A 20954-nucleotide genomic window follows, 5' to 3' on the forward strand; every position below is an offset into this window, starting at 1 on the left:
CCTGATCGAGAAATACTACAGGCCTGAACTCCTTTGTTTTTTAGGATTCTCCCAAAAGAAATTGGATGTAGGATGCCTATATTATAGTCAGGTCTGATATCTATCACAAACACCAAAAATGGGCCTACATGTTCTGCGTTATATCTGTTGTTTAATTGTTTAAGATAAGACACTTTATTGAATCCCGAATTGGTTGAAGGGTTTGCTGACCTAGGCGTGGAGTTGTTTTGTGGGATAGAATTACTAGAGTCCTCGGGAGCTTGCTTGGCCTGTTGGAGAGAGCGCTCCTTAGCAATTTTATTAGGATTGTTGATTGAGTCCTCCTTACTGCTGTTGTTGCGGTCTCTTTTCCTATTTTCCATCGGGACGGAGATGTCGTATGAGGAATTTAGCAGGGATATTGGGATTCTACTTTGGTGATACCTTAAGCTAACAAACCTTCAACGATATGAGGGATAGGCTACGAAAAGACAGGGACACAATACCTGGGTTTTGTATGATTCTTCTTCTATCCGCACGATTGATAGTAGGTGCCAGATAGTAGTTGCTTCGGGCTTCCTTGTGTTTCGGTTGGCGAGGTAGGGTTATCTCGCCACCTGCACAACGAAGGCGACGAGATGCTGAGGGAGAGGTTACTCCTTAGTAATTAATTTACTGGTTGAGTATTCCGTTTAATTGGAAGCTGATAGTACAGAAATAAACTGGGCTGATAGAGAATTTAATATACCGAAAGATTACGATACTTTAAGAATATATTATTCAATCTAAACACGTTCCGACTGGGCTGACGCCATCTTCGGAACTCCAGGTTAGTCTTCTGAACGATGGTTTATTACTACATCGTTGTCTTCTGATACCTCTCAACAACGCGTAACAACCGTTTGACAAGTTGCGGCAGTGGTTGCGGTGTAAACAAATGATGCGTACCAAACACCTCCGTGAAGTTGGCCGGAAAGTTTCGATTTTCCAAAAAGAAACTTCACAGATCGATTGTTGGTCGTTTGTAGGTGATTGTTGGATAGGTAAAATTGTTTGTTGGATTATAGTTTTCTAACCAAATCCAAAATTGTGTTTTGCATAAAGTTAGCCGGATGATTTTTTATTTTCAATTTTTTACACTTCTCAAGGGGTCCAATCGAAACGCAATCGTTTGTTGGATACGAATATAGCAATTAAAACATTTGTTGGATTACGGTTTGTTCAAAAAACTGAAAAAAAAAAATTCCGCCGTTCAGCCGGGGGTCAGCACCGTCGGTTATAATCCGGCGTGACGTTAGCCAGTTGATATATACGGTTTTGACGTTCCTCCGTATGTCTTAAAAACGCTATTATTTTCTAATCCGTTTGATCGGTTTTATCATCTGCATCTAATCGACGCTCTTCTAATCAACAACCAATCTTTTGTCGGTAGGTCAGGATTAACGCAATTGAAACGCCCATTGAAAGCGAAACGATAAACCCTGAGCCCATCAGCTGGCAGCGTCAATCTCTGAGATCTATACAGGTGAGCATTTCTTTTTTATTTACTTAGGTATAGCTATGTTGTACTTTTGATTTATAATTGACTCGTCTCTTTACGATTGAGTTAAGGCGTGGTGCATAGATCTGAAATTTGATATTCAATAGATGGCACACTTTTTTTTATCTTTATTTACTTTCCAGATAATTGCTGAGGAAGCTTCGAGGGTGCTGATTGGAGGGATACCCTACTACTATCTGCATAAAATTTCTGGATGAAGGTCACAATACTTGTGCAATTGCAGGTAAGACGAAAATCATAATATACATATGTGTGTATGAAGCTTAAGGGTGTCCCAGCGACCCCCACCACCTGTTACTTTTCCATGGTTGTGTGACGTCTGTGTGAGCGCAATCGCATATTGCAAATTTCGCCTCGGTAAAACAATGGATCGGTCCACACAGACAGCTGGCCCTGTACATGTGCGAATTCCGCCTAACGTCTTGCAACTGGATCTACACCGTTTCGTACGAAAAAATTGAACTAAACTAACGTATTGCACTCCTCACGATGCCTATTAGTAAACTCGCGAGTTCGACGAGATAAAAAGAGCTAACTAAACAACAAGAGTATACCTGAGCTGGATTCTGTATGATAGCTTTTGAAAAAAACTTAAACTGGTGACTGCGATGTCCGCGTTCGCGAATTTTGAATTTTGAGGCTGTTTGAGGCGGAAAAAATAGTCTACTACTTTGCCCAATTTTCGTGATTTATTTTCGGAACACATCAAAATAATCTATTTCCGGCTCACCACTTCCTGCGCAGAAATTCAAGTTGACCTATCACAGAGCTTCTACGCGACCCAGGCACCGCCAGCTTGGATGTGTCAGAGCACGCAGTCTTTGTACACGAACATTTGAGCATCGTGATTGGTTACCTTGAGTATTCTGTAACTCGGAAACTATCTGTTGCAGGAGTTTTTGGCAAAGGACTTTTCGTTTGGGGATTCCCCGGAAAATCTGTGCCCGAAATCTGTCGCAGTCAGCCTGAAACATCCTGTATATTCAAGCATATGAAAAATTACAACTGACGATTCAAATTCCTACCTGCACATGTAAACTGTTCTACGTAGTAACTTCCATTGAAGCTGCAGTCTATCCAATATTTTTATACGTAATGGATACGTGTATATCAATTTGATGTGTAACATTTCTGTACATATATCTAATTTTTCATAGACGTACATATCCTCTCGCTCCGAAATTCGGCAGGATAATTCTGAAAGGAGAGCTTCGTAGTACATTGTAGAATTTTTCTTAAGGTCGAAATTAGAACTCTGCTAACACCTGCACAGTAAAAAGAATTAAAAACTATCAGAATCTAGGTCGATAATTATCAATAACATTTATAGTTATAGATCCCAGATTGACACTGCCAGCTGATGGGCTCAGGGTTTATCGTTTCGCTTTCAATGGGCGTTTCAATTGCGTTAATCCTGACCTACCGACAAAAGATTGGTTGTTGATTAGAAGAGCGTCGATTAGATGCAGATGATAAAACCGATCAAACGGATTAGAAAATAATAGCGTTTTTAAGACATACGGAGGAACGTCAAAACCGTATATATCAACTGGCTAACGTCACGCCGGATTATAACCGACGGTGCTGACCCCCGGCTGAACGGCGGAATTTTTTTTTTTCAGTTTTTTGAACAAACCGTAATCCAACAAATGTTTTAATTGCTATATTCGTATCCAACAAACGATTGCGTTTCGATTGGACCCCTTGAGAAGTGTAAAAAATTGAAAATAAAAAATCATCCGGCTAACTTTATGCAAAACACAATTTTGGATTTGGTTAGAAAACTATAATCCAACAAACAATTTTACCTATCCAACAATCACCTACAAACGACCAACAATCGATCTGTGAAGTTTCTTTTTGGAAAATCGAAACTTTCCGGCCAACTTCACGGAGGTGTACCAAACTCTCGCAGATGACTTTTGGTGAGAGTACCAACGTTAGTTCGAATGATGCTCGCAAGTTAGCCGATGTAAACGGATGTGTACTATTTCTCTTGATCCGCACCAGCTTAGTACGAGTTTAAATCTATTAACGGTGTATTTATGGCCATTGTGAGATTACTGATACGCACGTGCACGGAACCAAGGGTGTATTCCGGAATATACTTGAAGGTCTTGAAGTACTGCTAATTATGAAGTCACGCAGTTTACTACCAACGACATTCGGTCTTCGGTTTTCTACTGCCGGAACGGCGCCGCCATCTTTGGACTACTTCAACTGCTTCACGTCTCGGAACGCAGTAGTCGCAGTTAACTACGTCATGAATTCCGCGACGTCACTGACTGGCTACATTAAGCTGTCACGCTGTTTCGGAACGCGGTTGCCAGCACTTGCAGTACTGCAAGTATATTTCGGAATACGCCCCAAATAGCACGGAACCTAACCTCGAACGAAACTTGGACACCAAGGAAATCATCTTTCGTAGAGTGATAAACTTAGCTGACCGTAGGGTAGTCTTTCAATGCCAAGCTCTCTTCAGTCAATGCTGATAGTTTGTAGGTCGAGCTCACGTCAAATGGGGTTGATCTTCAAAAGTCGGACTTGTTCCATTATTGAGCTTTTATAAGACACGCCTTCGAAGTGAATGCTCGCATTTCCATTGGCTTACAGCTTTCACAATCACGTGCCTACGCACGGTGCCTACGTTACTCCCACCCATCCTTGTGTGCTGAAAAGTATTTCAATTATTCTTAAACGGTTCCTAGTTTAATTATAGGCTATCGACACTTAACTCACGAGGAAAAAAGTAGTCATCCATTAAGATTTTTTTCGGCTTTCAAAGAAGATTCTCACGGAATCATCACACCGATCGAGGTGTTCGACATACCTGGATGAGTCTACGTTTATGTCGCTCTTACACTGATGATTAATGAATATGTTATGAAAGAAACGCAGTACAAGTAAATCGATCAAATGGTAGAATTGATGTTTGGAATATTCATTTATTTACAGCAAATACAGCGGCGCTTATCTGAACTAAAACGGCGATCTTAGAGCGTTTAAAGGTGGAGGGGAGAGGCGATAGGTTTTGTTTGATTGTTTATGACGTTACCGCGTTGGACCAATGAAAGTGTTTGTTTCCGTGTTTTAAGGGGGGGTGACCCCGTAGCTCGGGGCACGTTAACAAGAATCCTATGGGTGAGTGTTTACTAGAAATTATTTTAGATTTTCGTATTATTAGGCGAGTTGCCTGTACGGGGACCCGCCATGTTTCTCCCCCTACGTCCATGCTATGCACGGCTCCTAAGGGGACCTTACGAAGCTTATTAGGACTCCCTGTGTTTATAACTATTTTCGTTGTAGATGCGACGCAGTTTTTCTCGTACCGCGGCCATTTTCCGGTGTAGGTAGATCACCTCATTTCTTCATCTGTTTCTTCCACCTCGCTTTGGCCGATTGTCAGCTCTCTTTCGCTTCTCAGTTGTACAGTGGGGCGTATTCGTTTGACGCTATAGTATTTCCACGAAAAAAAGGACTTCTCATGGAGAGCGATTAGTTTTTCGTTTTTCTATTAGTGCTCCTGCTATTTGGGTTCCGCGTGTACGTTTATTTAATCCCAGTCTCGTAGCTACCCTTGCTAATTTCTGCCCCTTCCCGCTCCCCTCGGAGCAAGGCTTGCCTTTCTCATTTATTAAAATCAAATGATGCTCTTGAATCAAAATATAATTGTATCTTCTCGATGAAAAAATATTGAAAATTCGCTTAAATATTAGACCCTGATATTCAGTGATAATTCACAATATTAAAAATATTACGCCCGACGACAATATATGTCAAGATTGAATGAAAAAGAAAATTCGTTAGAATTAGGTGCATGTGCAAACGACTAAGTTGGTGTAAATTGAGTGTGAGATTTGAGCTTCCCCAGCAGATGCCCAAAATTTTTAGTTTTGTCCCTGAATAACGATACGAATGGATTGGTGTGCGAGTGAATTAGAAGTCCCTCCCTCCTCCTCTTTGCCCCATAGATTGGCGCACAGCCAACTCCCCACTCTTCGTTTTCATTTCACCCCCACGTGTTCCACGGAAGCTGGCCAATGGTGAAAATGCAATCCAAATAACGGCTCGGTTCCATTGGCTAACTGATAAGGGCGAGGGCTTGGCTTTATTTTCACGGCTTTGGCACAGGTAGGGGATCTTAAAAGATCGGCAGACCATCGGGCAGGCCTTGGAGAAGGGAAATTTGCTTTGCGACGTGCACCAGGTTTCTATCTAAAATGGATACACGAAATTTTTATCAGAACTCGAAATTTGTGTACAAGGCAAATTGGAAGATTTTCATTTACCAAGTATAGTGAGGGATATTCATAATTATGATAATCATGAACAATGGATATTCGCATCACTTCGGAGATACAGAAGAAATAAATTTTTATGAAACTATATCGAATAGACAATATAAGCATTATTAATAGTAATACCATTTTTTTTCAATAATAACCCACTGATCTGACACATAATTTGAAACATTTTTGATCGAACTAGATATAGCTCATTCGGATCAATTTCGAATATACAATTCCTTTGACACTAATTCGAAATAGTTAACAATTCCGAATAGTTAGATTAATTTAAACGATGTTTGACCAACTTAGATATATTCACCTTGCGCGCAATTCATTTGGCGTTTTGTTTCAATTTCACAAAGAGCTCTCATTTGACTCCCGCTACAACTTAATTAAATCATGGCATTTGCGGATATCTTATGACATTTATATAGCAGCTTCAATTTGAGTGAATTAGTTGAATTTCGAAATGATTTCAATTTTTGCCCGTCTGATTGTCAAGTATCCCATTGGTGGATTTTCCCGCCACGAATAACGGAACTTTGGTGATTTTCACCTGACGGGTTGGTAAGCAATAAATAGTATAAATATAACATTTGCAATTGTTAGGAGCATAATTGATCATTTACGGGAACGAATAATGCCACGTCACGATAACCTAATCGAATTTATATCATAAACTATTATTGACACGTGTATTATTAGGAATCAATTTGACAAATCGATTTAAAGAGCATTTTTAGGATTTTATCGCCTCGTTCTAATGGCAGCCTTGATAAATACATGATGGCCGTTGTTCCCATGAAGTGAAAACGCTTTTTGGCTCGTCGCGAATGCAATTCTCCTTTTATTTATTACTGATTTTTGTAAATAACCCACTGTAAACAAACCATCAATGTCCGCGAAGTGTCATGCGTGTGTTCAACGTGATGTATATGTGAAACCCGAGAGACTTTGTGTAGCAGGATCAGGATAGCGAGTGGGCAAATGCATTCGGAGGTAAATTGACAATTTTTTATGGGACGCTACCCACATTTTACCATTTAACTATTAATCCGAGTCATTTTGATACAACTCTAGTTGTTTTGGGCTATTGTTTATATCAAATATCATCTTACTTATCAAATTCTTTTGTTTACTCTTGTTACACGTCTTTTGTTTGTGTGACTCGTAGGTGTGAGCACAATATGAATGCTCTCCTCATGCCACACACTGATGTTATAACCTAAAAATGTATCTTATCGCAAATGTGAATATCGTCATTCGTTCTCACAATTATATCAACCATCTACTAATTTCACAATAATTTTTTTTTCAGTATTTTTCTTCAAATACTATTCACAGCAGTAAAATTTAGTTCTTGTGGCTGATTGGATGTTATGATTTCAGGGTTTTCACCGTCTTGCATTACAAAGATCTTTTTGATTCAGGTGCTTCAACCTTGAATCTGGGTTCTGTTATGCTTTAAGGTTATGATTCTTCGTTGATACAACCTGGTCATAACAAATCATGATCATATCAAACAATTCTGCTACCATGCTGATTGTTTTTGTGAAATGTCTTTTGCATAGGAAAATCATGTATTAAATTTAATCATAAATACATGGAACAGCGCTTTGATCTATGAGACTTCTATGGAGCACTTATGTGACTTACGTAGGTGTTCACAATGAGAAGAAACTAATCACGAAGGTTGAATTTTCATAAACAATTTTTTGTTTGTTGCAGAAAAAATAAATGGCCTAAGAACACGTCGTTTAAAAATCAAGATACCTAAATAAAATAATGAAACCAATTGCTTTGTTGTGAATAATATTTATTTAACGGATCAATCTTATTTCAACATCTGTACCCAATACTACACTCGTGGACAACTCGATGAATCACACTCGGAAGACCCTATAATAGTGCAAAGAATGCCAGCCAATTATATCTGGCTGCTGGGTTTAGGATAAAATCCAGACTCAATAAATCTAAGACTCTAAAATTTGATCTTACTTATGATCTGATGATATTAATTGTCAGGTGAAGTGGTAGGTTTAGAAACAATATCTAAATGGATGAAATCTTACAAATGTGCTTTAGACTGAAGTTCAGATACGCCCGAGACACTGTGATATTATTGTTTTTAAATGGATAATAATCATCACTTGAACATGATAAATAATCCTAAGTGAACATGTTGAAATGTAGTTATAAATGATCAACAAATGAGAATCCATATGTACTACAGAAGCATTGACATTGTAATTTTTAAATGGATAGTGGAATAACTTCATTCAAAAAAAGGTTAATAAATAATTAAAGTCCAAGTGAAAATCAAAGCTTTATGGATGACAGGATCAGGAGACGTGGGTCGTAGACGCGTTGAGTGGCGCCGTAGCGCAAATACACATACACGGAATACGCCATTGGAAGATAAATTTACCAGGTAATCTAAATTATTTGGCAAGACTGATACTGTGGGAAATTACTGTACTGTACTGTACTGTGATTATGTAGGAATATATAAACTGTTGATTATCGAAATTGCTGAAAATAGTGACAAAAAATGTGATACAACCTTTTGGTCCTTATTTTACTATAATCAATAATTCTAAATGTGTTTTGTTCCGCTTGTTTGTTTGAGCCCATTGTGTAATGTATTGTTCAATCAATGAACGAATATCACCTTTGCTGATCTGTTTGCAGGTTCGATCAGTGGCTAGAGCGGAAAAGGTAAAAAGGTGGCTGAAGGCTGCCTGGAGTTGCGAGGGGCTGCGTGGGCATGCAGCAGCCTCAGCCACGCCCTCTCCTCGGGGACTCTGTATCCTCTACACCCCCCCCAGCTGCGCGTCGTAATAATCCTGTTGCTGTGCTCACTCATCAGCAGGTAATGTTATAGAAGAATTGAATCACAACGCTTCAGAATGTCTACACTAAACGACTTTATCACACATCAAACGTCAACAAATGAATTGTTACTGTACATTTTTCACATATCCCTTTACAGTTACAACAGCTGCAGCAATTACAGGCACACAACCCTACTGGACAACCATTAACATTCGCTCTCCAACAACCCTCGAATAATGTGAGTTGGGAAATGGTGCCTCATAAGCACAATATTATTCCAAGCTGTTGAAGATGTTGATGAATAAACATTGATCACACTTTTAATTTGCAGAGCCAGGAGCAGAATAATGGGTCCACGACACATGGTAATCACATAGTATACTTAAATCAGTTAAACCAGTTGAATCAAGGGGGAATCGGTCACTCAGGGGCTGGTATGGGCCTACCCCCGGCCACCCCCACTTTTGGGGTTGGCCTTAACATGGGACTACCGTTATCGTTGTTGAATACCTCGCTAACATCGCTCACCTCGAATGCAATCACAACATCAAATCCCCTTCTAAATTTGGGGCTATCTGGCATCAATCCAAGTCTGACAAGTCTGAATCCAAATCTGAACTCATTAAATTCCAGTTTAAACTCTATCAACCAGAGTTTAAGTTCAAATTTGACATCTAATAATATAACTTCCGGATTAACGGGACTCAGCCAAGATTTAACAAATGTGAACTCTGGGCTAACATCAATCAACTCTGGACTGTCTGGTATCAACCAAGGATTAACAGGCTTGAATCCGAATGTAAATCCCAGTTTAAATACTTTAAATTCCAATTTAAGCAATGTGAACTCTAGTGTTTCAAGTTTGAACACGCTAAATCCAAGTATAAGTACAAATTTGACTACAGCAAGTATAAATCAGGGACTTGGTCAAACTTTAAATGCTTTGAATACTGGCTTGACACCAAGTAGTATAAGTTCAAGCAATTCGAATAGTTTTCCATTTCAGACCATCCAGAGTATTCAAAGTTTAGCTCCACATATCGTTAACTCGAACATAACGCATATTCCGAATTCGAATGTGTCCCACCTTACTTCTAACTCCAGTGTGTCTTCAATTGCGCATATTTCTAGCTCCGGTGTAACGCACTTACCGAGTTCAAGCGTGTTTACACAAGTTTCAAGTGTACCAACTCTGTGTAGCTCGAATATAACTCATGCCTCGAATATCACGCACCTGACAAATGCTGGAACGATGCAATCTGCGGTGTCTCATGTTCCCAATTCAGGGATACAGCATATCCCACTTTCAAACGATGCACATTCGACTATAAGCCATATTACTTCTTCAAATGCCTCTCACATAACTACCTTTCATCCGCAGAGGCAATTCTCTCAAAATTTAAACCCTGTTCTCAGTTCTGCACAAACGCTAAATAGTGTTAATGCATCAATGAATTCAATCAACAACTTAAGTGGTGTCAAAAATATGCAAAACATTCAGAGTCAGAACATTAGTTCACCCGGCAGTCCATTCTCAATACCGATGAAAAGTCCTGCATCGAACATAGCGCCACCAACACCGAGTCCAAGCCCAAATCGGCTTTTGCTCAGAAGTCCTGCATCAAATTCAATGCAGTCAAACAGAAACAGTCCGAGTCCAGTCTCCATTTCAACACCAAATGCCAACTTCGGAGCACAACTGCAAAGCCCTATGCAGAGTCCAATGAGTGTAGGGCCTATTCAAAGCCCAGCACCCAGTCCGTACCCACCTGCAAAAAGTCCGCATCACCTGGGAGGTGGCAGTGCCATGAATAACAGAAGTCCAGCCCCTGGAGGGAGTCCTGGTCCACCTGTGGTAAATAAAAAAATTCAGCTATTCACATCTAGACTGGGATCAAACATTAATTTGTTAAAAATCATTGATTGTCTTTGTAGAGAAAAAAATGAAGTGGTTTTCTTTACAAGGTCCAAGTTGTTTAATCTTATGAAATTCGATTTCTAGGTAAGGCCCAATACCCCAATTTTGCAGCAAGGGATGCAAGTATTGCAAATTATTCATGGTAACCCACAAAGTTATCAACCAACGTCTGCTCAGTTAGTGACCAGGACTCATTTGATTGGAAACCAACAAATTCAAATTTCTACTACTAAACCTACCAAACAGCCACCACAAATTTTGCCAAAACCTCCAAACCAACAAGGCGGTGGTACACAGCAAAAGCAACAGAGGAATACCAACACTGTTACAAATCAGGTAAATAGGACGAAAATATCAGCCATCAGGGCCATGAGTAAAATTACATTTGTGACGTTGCGCGCGATGTAGATACGCGTTTCAGAATCCTTGTGGCATTAAATCGTTCTATAATATGTACAACATATTCATCGTTATCTAACGCAATATTTTTTACTGAAAGGTTCCACAACAATCCCAGCCGCAGTTGGTTCTCACCGGTCCTCAGACAAACGCCACCACAGCTACGATGATTCCTACGGCACAAGGTCCCCTTTTGCTCAACCAGGTCATTATCGAATATCGCTAATAATATGTTTATGTCTTGGTTTTCATTTTATTATATCGATAACGGATTTTCCATTAGGTCGCAACTCATGAAAAGGGTTTGGATACCATAAATATCATTACATTCATGTACTAATTATAGTATCATAAACGAATTAACGCTTTCATCAAAAGTCAATTGGATACCCCCGTAAAAAATTGCGTTTCAGCTAAATTGATTGAATTCCATGATTTTCTTCATCCCTAATGATTTTTTTGCTGTTAATGCGCGTCATAAACGTTGAAGTTCATCTGGGATTTACTGACTTCAATTTTTGTTGTTAAAAGAGGTCTATTTGCTGGGTACTTGTTGATAGGTTTATTAAAAAAACATAATTTTACTTTTGTACGCTGTAATTTAATGTCTTGAGGTATTGTCCCGTACTATTTTGTACCACGAGTTGAAATATTTCTGTTGCCAACGCCATTTAAATTATAATTGTCATTAAAGTGTAACTTGTGGGTGTTGATGATATTCATTGGGTTTGGTGCATAGGTTCTACCGTCATCGGGGCCTGTTATCGTTCAGCAGCAGCCCGGTGGTGTTCAATTGATTCTACGGACACCTGCGAATGCTCAACAACAAACACATACCGCACAGGTGACGGTTTCATGCATTCATTCATTTGTTCATTCATTCGCACTTGTACATTTAAAAAAAATCGTTATTCAGAGAACATACTGACATAAATGCATTTGCGTAGTTGCCGTTGCCTTGGTTTTTACACCTCATTAAATTTTTCATCCGATCTAGAGCTCATCCATAACAAGCTCATCAATGAGGGGGAAAATTTAATTTATTCATTAGCATGCATTTTGATGTGTCCAAGTACCTAGTTATGTTAATATTTGTGGGGCAGTGTATAACACCTTTCTTATTATGGTGCAGATGTGATATTTGTTAGCATGTTCGATGTTGCTTTAAAACTTATGTTACCATCCAACTAGTTTATAAGAGTAATTTTACAACATACAACTGATTTGCTGACTTGGAACTGAAATACCAGCCCTGTGGTTCAACAGAATAATGCAATAATGTAGTTTATTAATGGTATTGTTTTTCTTTGATACACTCATTTCGAATAACAAATATTTTTATACCCGAAATTATAGCTGACCCAACAACAACTGGTTCGAGTCGTAACAGCTCAAGGAATGCAACTACAAGGTTTAGCTCCAACGTTCTTTGCAGTACCAAATGGATTTCCACCTCCTCCTCCTCCGGTATTGAGACATAATCAAAGTAGCCCAGCTCCTTGTAAGTATGAGATTGCATAAAAAATTCTCGTTACATTCACTGCAATGAGTTCAACCATTTGTTTCTTCATTATAGCGAATACGGGAGGTAATCCAATAGTTATACAGAACACAATGGTGCAAAGCCCGCAACCACAACTTACGCAAGTGACGAATGCAAATACTTCTAACAATTCTCCAAATAGTCATTCAGTGGTAGACCATCATTTATTACCCCCACCTAAAAAAAAGGCCAAGAAGAAGAAAAAAGCTAAGAGAAGAGAAGAGGAACCACCAAAGTTAGATTTAGCTAGCATCATGAAGATATCTGGAATTGGTGATGACGACGATATGTTTGATAACGATTTAGCAACGGAGACAGATACATCGAATCAAATGCAAATCGAACAGAGTATTGATCAGAACCCAGGTCAAGCATTAACACAAGCGTCCATTTGTAATACTATAAATGTTAACACTCCAGCTCAAACTACACAGAACAATCGGAACAATAGTCAGCTATTAGCTCAATTACAAACACCTGTACAAAATCCAATTTCTGGGCATCTGAGATTAGCAGTTGGTGAAGATGGTAGATTTATTTTACACCATACTCCAGAACCAAATCAGCCAGAGATAGATTCTGCTACAGCTCAGGCCTTAATTCGCTCACTAACTCAAAGTGGGGGACAAAATTCCCAAATAATTTCCCAACTTTTGGGCCAGCCTACGAGTGCTACACAAAATACCGGACAGAATCAACCAACCCTACAAATTCAAACGCACAATCGGCAAAAATTTGTAAAGTCACCTTCGTCTGCATCGAATCAAGTTTTGAACCAGCCACATGGCGTGAATAATAGCCCGACAAATTATCAGACCGTGACCCCATCGACTAGCCCTGAAGAAGAACAAATGTCTCAAAACTTGAATGTCCAAGGTAGTTTGAGTAGCACTGTGAATTTGAACACTCGAATCTCAGGAAATTCAAATACACAGAGTCATACAAATGCCACTCATAACTCGAATATGTCACTTGCAGTGAATTTAAACACACACACTTTAATGAACTCATCAAAGAATGTTCAAACATCAAACACTAATCCTCATAATCAGCAACATTCTAATCCTAATATACAAGTATCCTCTGAGACATCAGCCCCGAAAGTGTCGATGGTTTGTCCAAAATTCAAAATTCAAAATCAACGATTCCAAAGTACGAATCAATCAATTGGTTCAAACCATCAACAAAATCTGAACGTGCAAACCCAGAATGCCACGCAAAATCGAATTGCCGCCCCCCTGTTGCATTCAAGTCCGCAACAAACGGCTAAATACTCCATATCGAGTGGTTCCTGTATGCGGAAATCTGTACAAAGTGGTCAATCTGTACAGCATAACTCACAATTGGTTAACCTGCTTCCCAAAAGTACCCAATCACAACCAATCAATATTCAGCAAGACGGACAAGGTGCCCAACAACAAGCGCAAACCATTCAAGGAATACAGGCACAAAGTCTGCAGCATATCTTTCAGCAAAATTCGAATGCTCTGCAACAAAATACTAGTGGCAATCTACAACAGAATATTTTGCAACTAAGTTCCGTCAACAGTTCACAACAGAATACTGTGGCCAGTGCCCAACAAAATACGAGCAAAAATCTGCATCAAAATACCGCTGGTATTCAACAAAACGTTGAACAGAGCATGCATCGAAACATGGCTAACGATTTGCACCATAATTCAATGAATGCTATGAATCAAAACGTGTCCAACAGTCTACAGCAAAATTTATCTACTAATCCACATAATATCGGTTCCAAACAGCAAAAAACGATTTATACAAACACGAATTGCTCGGAAAATTTAGTATCAAGTAATTCTCAAAGCGGAAACAACACACAGCAACAGAAAATTTTGATTACTAATTCCAGTTGTCCATCAACCATGCAACAAACTGATCTCCAAAAAATTCAAGCGGCAAACATGAATTCAATGAATTCCGCTGCGACCAGTATATTCAATAACGCACCTAAAATCACACCAGAAATTTTGAATGCTCTGAGTAACTTGAATCCAAATGATCAATTATTGATTGCTAATGCCAATGGACAAATGCAAGTTATAAGTCAACAACTGCTACAGCAATTTTTAGCAGGACAGCTGAATGTCTCACAACATACACAAAATCAAAATCAGACTCAAAAAATCGTTATCGGAGAGCCAAATTCTAATAATCAGAATTTACAGGGTGTACAAATAAATACTCCCACCAGTCAAATAATTGTCAACAGTTCGGGAGGAGCACCTACAATACAAAATAACATTCAAAACATCGTAGTGCAAGCAGCACCATCGCAAATACCGCAACAAATACAAATACAGAATTCTGGATTTCCGAGTCAATTTATAGATAATCTTAATCAACAGCAGATCAGAAATTTAGGAAATAATCCGACAATTACTAATTCTGCACCTAAGAAACCAAAGGTCACCAAGAAAGCTAAAGCTGCTGGCACCTTAGCTCAAAACACCAGTTTTCAACCAGTGAGTCTACTTTAGTCAAATATCAAATCTGTTATATTGTAGTTATATAGCAATAAGTGTATTCCATTCGGAATGTGTCTTTTGCAAACTTAGTATTTATGTCATCGAACCTGATTATTTGTTTCTCAATAGGTTGTTAAAACTGTCGCGGTATCTCGAACTACAATGACCACGACAACAACGGCTCAAAAAACGAGCATTTGCGATAATTCTAATAAAAGCAATTCCAGCTTGATGCCACAGAGTACAAATTTGAACAAAATGGAATTGCCCTTGATTTCAACTAATGGTCCACAACCTACGTCTATGCCGAATAATCAGAATTTGATTACATCAAACGGTCAATTGGTTCAAAGGGTGCAAACCATACAACTTCCGGCACAGAAACAACAAATGTTGAAGAGTATTCAAACGCAGATACAGGCTATCCTTGCACGTAAGCCTAATAGTCAAACGGAACAGGCTTCTTTAACAAAACTATATCAGGAGCAGACTAGAATTTTAGCCAGTGGCAAAGTTATTAGCAGTACATCACATCCTGTGAGCACTGTAAGTATGGCAATGTTTCTTACGATGATTTATAGAATGGAATGGATTTTTGAGTTTTATTTAATACACACGAAATACATGATACAAATATTCATGAAATGGGTTCTTTCAGGGCACTGAATCAACTATGAGTGTAAATGTTGTATCAACTGCAGTATCTACTACTCTGGTGCCAACCATTTGTAAAAACCAAACATCTACCGCCCAAACGCAAACGCTTGGTAACTCATCTTTGGTTTCCAAGGCAAATACTCAGATTTCAAATTCCGCACCACTCAATATTCAAAGTAACGTCGAAAATGCCTTTATGGGCAGTCTTATACAGACTCAACCTGCGGTGAGTTGTTTAATACAGTAGTATTTATATGTAAATTAAATTTTTATAATGTATCTGTCACAGCGATTGACTTATATTGGGTGTTTCTGCTTGTTACAGGTCCAGCAAAATATTCAATCACAAAGTCCCCAGACTGATAATGTTAAAAATACAAATACAACCGAATGTAAGCAGCATAAATTTTATCAGAATCAAAACCAACAGATGTCGAGTAGCCTTTCTGGTACAAGTACATCGTCGTATCCTGGACTAACTAACATCTCGAGTTCGGTACAAAATAATTTACAAAATCAAGCTCTTAATCAGCAAATAACTGCGCAGCAATCGACGCAATGTCAAACCGATCCGTTGGATATTAAACCGAATATTCAGAGTGTAAGCCCTATCAAACAAGAACTGTCATCACCCATTCAAATTCAAGTCCAGATCGGATCTCCTGCTGGTCAACTGTCATCAAATTCACCTAGAATTGCTAACAAGTGCCCCCAGCAAATCCAAAGCCCAGTGAATGTAAACTCATCCCAGTGCCAGGTTAAACAATTGATTAGCCCAGGAAGTAACAGTCCTCGACAAGCCATTAAAAGGCCTGCCTCAAGTCCCATTTGTCGGCAAATCAATCGTAGCGACTTGTAAGTATTTCAATTGTTACATATTATGTATTCTCTTTATTCATATTTATGTACAAGAGATACTTATTCGATAGTTTTATAACTCCAGAGGAATAGTATAAATTATGTATAAAATATTTCGGATTTCTTCTTAGATTGGAACAACAACTGAAGATAGATCAAAATGGTGCAATAAACCCAGATGTAAACTCTCCTTTCACTAGTAAATCTGATGCATGTAAGCGTTTGATTAGATACCACTGTTTCAACGAACAAGTATTGAGTTCAAAAGATCTGGCAAAGGCAGACGAAATATTTGAGGAAACAGCTAAACACCTTTTGAGCAAATTCAACTCTATGATGAATAAATACACGTACCTGTTACTAATGGAAAGTATGGTAAGTCTTTAGCTGTATTATTTCTTTCATCACATATCTTTCAAGGGATATATTTCAGTCACGTAAATCACTTAGCAGATGTGCGTATGGAGTGATTAAAATTATGTTATTTTTATTTTACAGCGAGAAGTAAGGACTTCTGAATTGATGATGATCGATCGGACGTTCGTCGCTGAAGAACAGAGCATTCTAAGCAGGCTCCGAGAGCAGGAGGCAAAAGCAGATGGTATGTGTGAACTTACAAATAATGAAGATTTTTATTCGTATCGTTTTTCCAAAAAATCTTCTGTTATTCATTATGTTAATATGACCATAGAAGATTTCAAGAAGGAAGAAAAGCCAATGGTTCCAAAGGTCGAGCCTGGTCTGGTGGACGATGTCAAACCTCTGACAATACCTGCTAACGTTGCCGTGAAACGGGAGTTAGAGGATGACTATTCAGAGATGGATGAAGATACTAAACCTTTAATCAAACCGTTAAGTTGTACAAGTGGCGATTACGACGAATGGCTTGAAATCCAAAAAGAATTAGGCGTGTATACGACATCTGGGGATAGTTCCAAATGTAAAAACAGTGGTAATAATAGTGGTGTGATGACACGGACATCAAGAGGTGAAAGGACGCGGGCCAACGGTGAATATCGTGGCAGTGTAGTGAGTTCTGGTCTAATCCTAAAAAACTCTTGCGAGACAGGGCCAATTTCAGACCGTCGCTGGAGTGGGGCTACCGATTTGGAAAGGGATCTATTGGAAGATACAGACAGTTTAGATGGACTAGTTTTAACTTCTCAGGTCCAATGTCCACCGTCGCTGCATCTTTCAAATGACAACGACAACGATAACGATGATATAACTGCTCAGGTTCAATCCGCAATTGATAGCATCTTGAATCTCAAGCAAGGTCCGTCAAACCCCATTCCCCCGCCTACTCTCCCAGCCTCAGCGTCAACGTCTCAGACCACCGAATCTAAAGATGCTGCATTGGATCAGGCTGTAAGGAGCATTCTTGGCTCGTGACCCCCCTACAAAAAAGTTCGTTAAGTGAGTTTTTTTAAGCAAGGTCTCTAGAATAGATGGGGATGTGTGCTTCTTTTTGTTAAAAGTAATGTTTGAAAGATAATTTCAAACTAAATTATAAACATGAGGTCATACCAATCCAAAAACTGTGATCTTTTCTAGCGACCTTGCTATTGAATCAAATGCAAACAGTTATCAATGTGGTATTTATCTCAAAGATAATATTTATTACACTTTAATTATTATTTATAATCCAATCCGTTATAAAAATGGCAGCTATATATACAATGTTTGTTTACATCAGGAAGCGGCATCTTAGTCGCCAACTTCACATAGTACAATTTTGGGTAAGGCTTGATAATTATCACAAATTTGTTACAGTTGATAATGTATATTCTCAGCTTCTCTTTATTACACACTTTTTGTGTGCCATTACTATATTGTAATTTTTATTTAAATAGTAAGATCCAGTATAAATTATGAACTCCATATTTATACAACGACAATTGTTGAGGCAATGACACTGAGTCTATTTACATAGTTTTTGCATTTTTTCCTTTTTGAGATTAATTAATTACCACGTTGAACTAGATGCATTGTGAAATTTTTAATATTAGCTCTTAAATTATCAACAGTTTTTTTTCGCAAAGGCAATAATTATTAAACTAATTACATACTTTCCAATAGAATAGAAGTAATTAATTGAACTTATACTGTAATTCATAACTGTAAATGTGGCTAGGTAGTTAGGTTTGCTCAGATGTACATCTGTTGGTTCGTAATGTAATTTTGTACAAAAGAACTATTTAAAACAATATATTCCAGTTTTAGCGATCACAGTTTACAAATACTTAAAGAATCGGTGAGTTGTATATACGTTTTTAACTATATCATTATATAACATTTATGAAACATCCAATATTGTAAAAAAAAAAAATAAGGAAATGAGAAAAAACAGCATAAGGGAGAATAACTTGAACTTGTTTTATCAGAGCAGAAAAAAAAAATTTGATACATTACACGAGATAGAAACAAAGAATCAAATGAAAAACAGATATTTTGACTGTAGAATCATTGTAATATTTCAAAATCTTTTATGGTATTACATAGAAATAATAGGTGTCAAGAAACACTGAGGTTGAGAATCTGTATAATACATTCATGTCTTATGTTTATGAATAATCTATTGTCCACAACACATACAGGCAGATAAAGGACGGGATATCATATGATACCTGCTCACTTGTTAGTATCAGAATGTTAATGTATTCACAATATTTTCGAAAAAAATTTTTTGCTTTTGCCCAGTTAACTTATATTCTACGCGGACAGAATGATGCATGGTATATTTTTCAATAATGTTCATACATTTTTACACCCAAAAATTTTGCTGAAGGATGCATAATAGAAATTACATCACGGTTTTAGTTTTACTTTAATGATATTGCTGTGTTGCAATCAAGGCATGGTTTGGGAGCATTTTTTATCAAGAAATGTTAATAGCATAGTATTTCTGGGATACTTAATTCTGAACAGCTATTCATTATTGAATTATCATGTCCACCTAATCGGTAAATTATAGAGGTTCTCTCGTTGATAAAAAAAATGAAAAAACAAAAAAACTGTTTCTGGTTAAATCAATCCAAGACTGACATATTATACCGACAAACATGCAAAATGGCATTATTTAATAAATATCGAACAGATGATCCAGTTGTACATAATATTATATTCTGTACCTTGCAGCCACGGAATCTTAACTCCACTTTTACAAAGTATCTATGCTTTGACTCGGTATACACACAACAATCATTTAACTCCACTATAATTTATGTAGTAGATGTGATAAAGTGTTTGCAAAAATACAAATATTTAACATTAATGACTATGTGGATTATGTATTACATTTTTTTTTTTCAAACTTCAGCTGATTGAAACATGAATATCGACCGAACGGATTTAAAAAATAATTTGTAACTACTGTAAAATATTAGTTAATATGGATGAGATATAATGTAATATGCAGTTAAAACTCTTTGGCTCACTACTGCATAATTCGTAATAAAAATATTTACAATTATCGATTAATAATTTAAATTTTAAATAATAATGAATTAGCAATTTTTATGTTCCTATTGACATACTTGATCGTGGCTTTTCGTGCACACATCGACAGAACAATTAATTTATACATTCGATTGGAACCACATTCACCAGCAACCTTGGAAATTTATGAAACTTACATCCGACCATCGTTGTAGTTTTGAAACCCATCTTCTGTAGACTCTTGTTGAATAGAAATGGAATTGAGAATGCCAAAATTATGAGCGACATGAATACCTAAAGAGGATACTTATGTGCGCGATATTGTAACTCGGCGATTGCAGAATGTCACAGATCACTTTTACCGATTTTATTCAAGTTTAACCCCCAAATACAAATGATATGTGAGTTAATTATAAAGCTGTATTATAAGATTTTTGTGAATAATATTTAAAAATTTCATGATTCCTACGGATAATTTGCTATCGTTAACGCCTAATTCAGCTCGATCCACTATCAGTACTCGAAGTAGGTGATAGCAGTAACTTTTTTTGCTTAGACTTTTATCCAAAGCACTCTGTGTAAAGTTTACCGAGATGTAACTTGCGTATCATGCATTTTAGATGGAGTTGCCTCCAGGATTTCGTTCACGTATCTCGTTGAACCGTCCACTTTTAAAAACAATCAATCTTATTTAATAGATCATCTGCTACCTAAATTAAGGTCAGACAATGATGTTTCTGATATGGAAATGGATATACATATATAACATAATATTCGCGTACCATATGTTCGCTACAACCATACGTTATTTTACAAGGCATATTATCAAAATTCTTTACTGTAAGCAGTAGCCACTTGAAATAATTTATAGAAACATGAAACTGACAATCACGTAGGGGATTAGTATCGATGATGAACTCATTTTTCTTTTTATAGTACCGAGTGAACGATTTATCTGTCCTTCCGAATAAAACAGGATCATATTGACTTC

General features: G+C 37.7%; 3 protein-coding genes across 8 annotated transcripts; 1 reads left to right on the top strand and 2 right to left on the bottom strand.

Moving 5' to 3' along the window:
* Positions 1-2210: 2210 nt before the first annotated feature.
* On the bottom strand, positions 2211-3913 carry LOC105692590. 3 transcript variants are annotated; one of them, XM_048653831.1, is made up of 3 exons: positions 3615-3913; positions 2566-2805; positions 2211-2515 (listed from the first exon to the last, which is right to left on the bottom strand). In XM_048653831.1, the coding sequence occupies exons 2-3, from the start codon at positions 2760-2762 to the stop codon at positions 2302-2304; spliced, it is 411 nt and encodes a 136-aa protein (XP_048509788.1). In that variant the 5' UTR covers positions 2763-2805; positions 3615-3913; the 3' UTR covers positions 2211-2301. The 3 variants fall into 3 exon arrangements, with proteins under 3 accessions (XP_048509788.1, XP_048509789.1, XP_048509787.1); XM_048653832.1 differs by lacking the exon at positions 3615-3913 and adding an exon at positions 3349-3608; XM_048653830.1 differs by lacking the exon at positions 3615-3913 and adding an exon at positions 2964-3342.
* A 650-nt stretch (positions 3914-4563) lies between these two features.
* On the top strand, positions 4564-19626 carry LOC105692806 (serine-rich adhesin for platelets). Of its 4 annotated transcripts, XM_048653775.1 has the most exons (17): positions 6234-6828; positions 7219-7485; positions 7558-8260; positions 8521-8701; positions 8822-8902; positions 8996-10519; positions 10667-10918; positions 11082-11186; positions 11721-11825; positions 12338-12482; positions 12558-15007; positions 15140-15556; positions 15669-15893; positions 15993-16522; positions 16657-16900; positions 17024-17126; positions 17217-19626. In XM_048653775.1, exons 4-17 carry the CDS (start codon positions 8597-8599, stop codon positions 17915-17917), a joined length of 6987 nt encoding a protein of 2328 aa, XP_048509732.1. In that variant the 5' UTR covers positions 6234-6828; positions 7219-7485; positions 7558-8260; positions 8521-8596; the 3' UTR covers positions 17918-19626. The 4 variants fall into 4 exon arrangements, with proteins under 4 accessions (XP_012267702.2, XP_048509732.1, XP_012267686.2 ...); XM_012412279.3 differs by lacking the exons at positions 6234-6828; positions 7219-7485 and adding an exon at positions 4564-4681; XM_012412263.4 differs by lacking the exon at positions 7219-7485.
* Positions 5477-6235, bottom strand: LOC125500593. The gene is made up of 2 exons (XM_048653829.1): positions 5830-6235; positions 5477-5755 (listed from the first exon to the last, which is right to left on the bottom strand). The coding sequence occupies exons 1-2, from the start codon at positions 5965-5967 to the stop codon at positions 5477-5479; spliced, it is 417 nt and encodes a 138-aa protein (XP_048509786.1). The 5' UTR covers positions 5968-6235.
* Positions 19627-20954: the final 1328 nt, after the last annotated feature.

Source organism: Athalia rosae, chromosome 4, assembly GCF_917208135.1.
Source record: "Athalia rosae chromosome 4, iyAthRosa1.1, whole genome shotgun sequence".
Classification (NCBI taxonomy): domain Eukaryota; kingdom Metazoa; phylum Arthropoda; class Insecta; order Hymenoptera; family Athaliidae; genus Athalia; species Athalia rosae.

Excerpts from the sequence above, each read along its gene's own strand:
- LOC105692590 (XM_048653831.1), bottom strand. The coding sequence starts at position 2,762 with ATGTACTACGAAGCTCTCCTTTCAGAATTATCCTGCCGAATTTCGGAG. Across the intron at positions 2,516-2,565 it reads AGAACAGTTTACATGTGCAG|GATGTTTCAGGCTGACTGCG; the intron begins GTAGGAATTTGA and ends TTGAATATACAG.
- LOC125500593 (XM_048653829.1), bottom strand. The coding sequence starts at position 5,967 with ATGGTATTACTATTAATAATGCTTATATTGTCTATTCGATATAGTTTC. Across the intron at positions 5,756-5,829 it reads AATATCCCTCACTATACTTG|ATAGAAACCTGGTGCACGTC; the intron begins GTAAATGAAAAT and ends TATCCATTTTAG.
- LOC105692806 (XM_012412279.3), top strand. The coding sequence starts at position 8,597 with ATGCAGCAGCCTCAGCCACGCCCTCTCCTCGGGGACTCTGTATCCTCT. Across the intron at positions 8,903-8,995 it reads TCCAACAACCCTCGAATAAT|AGCCAGGAGCAGAATAATGG; the intron begins GTGAGTTGGGAA and ends TTTAATTTGCAG. Across the intron at positions 16,523-16,656 it reads CAAATCAATCGTAGCGACTT|ATTGGAACAACAACTGAAGA; the intron begins GTAAGTATTTCA and ends ATTTCTTCTTAG.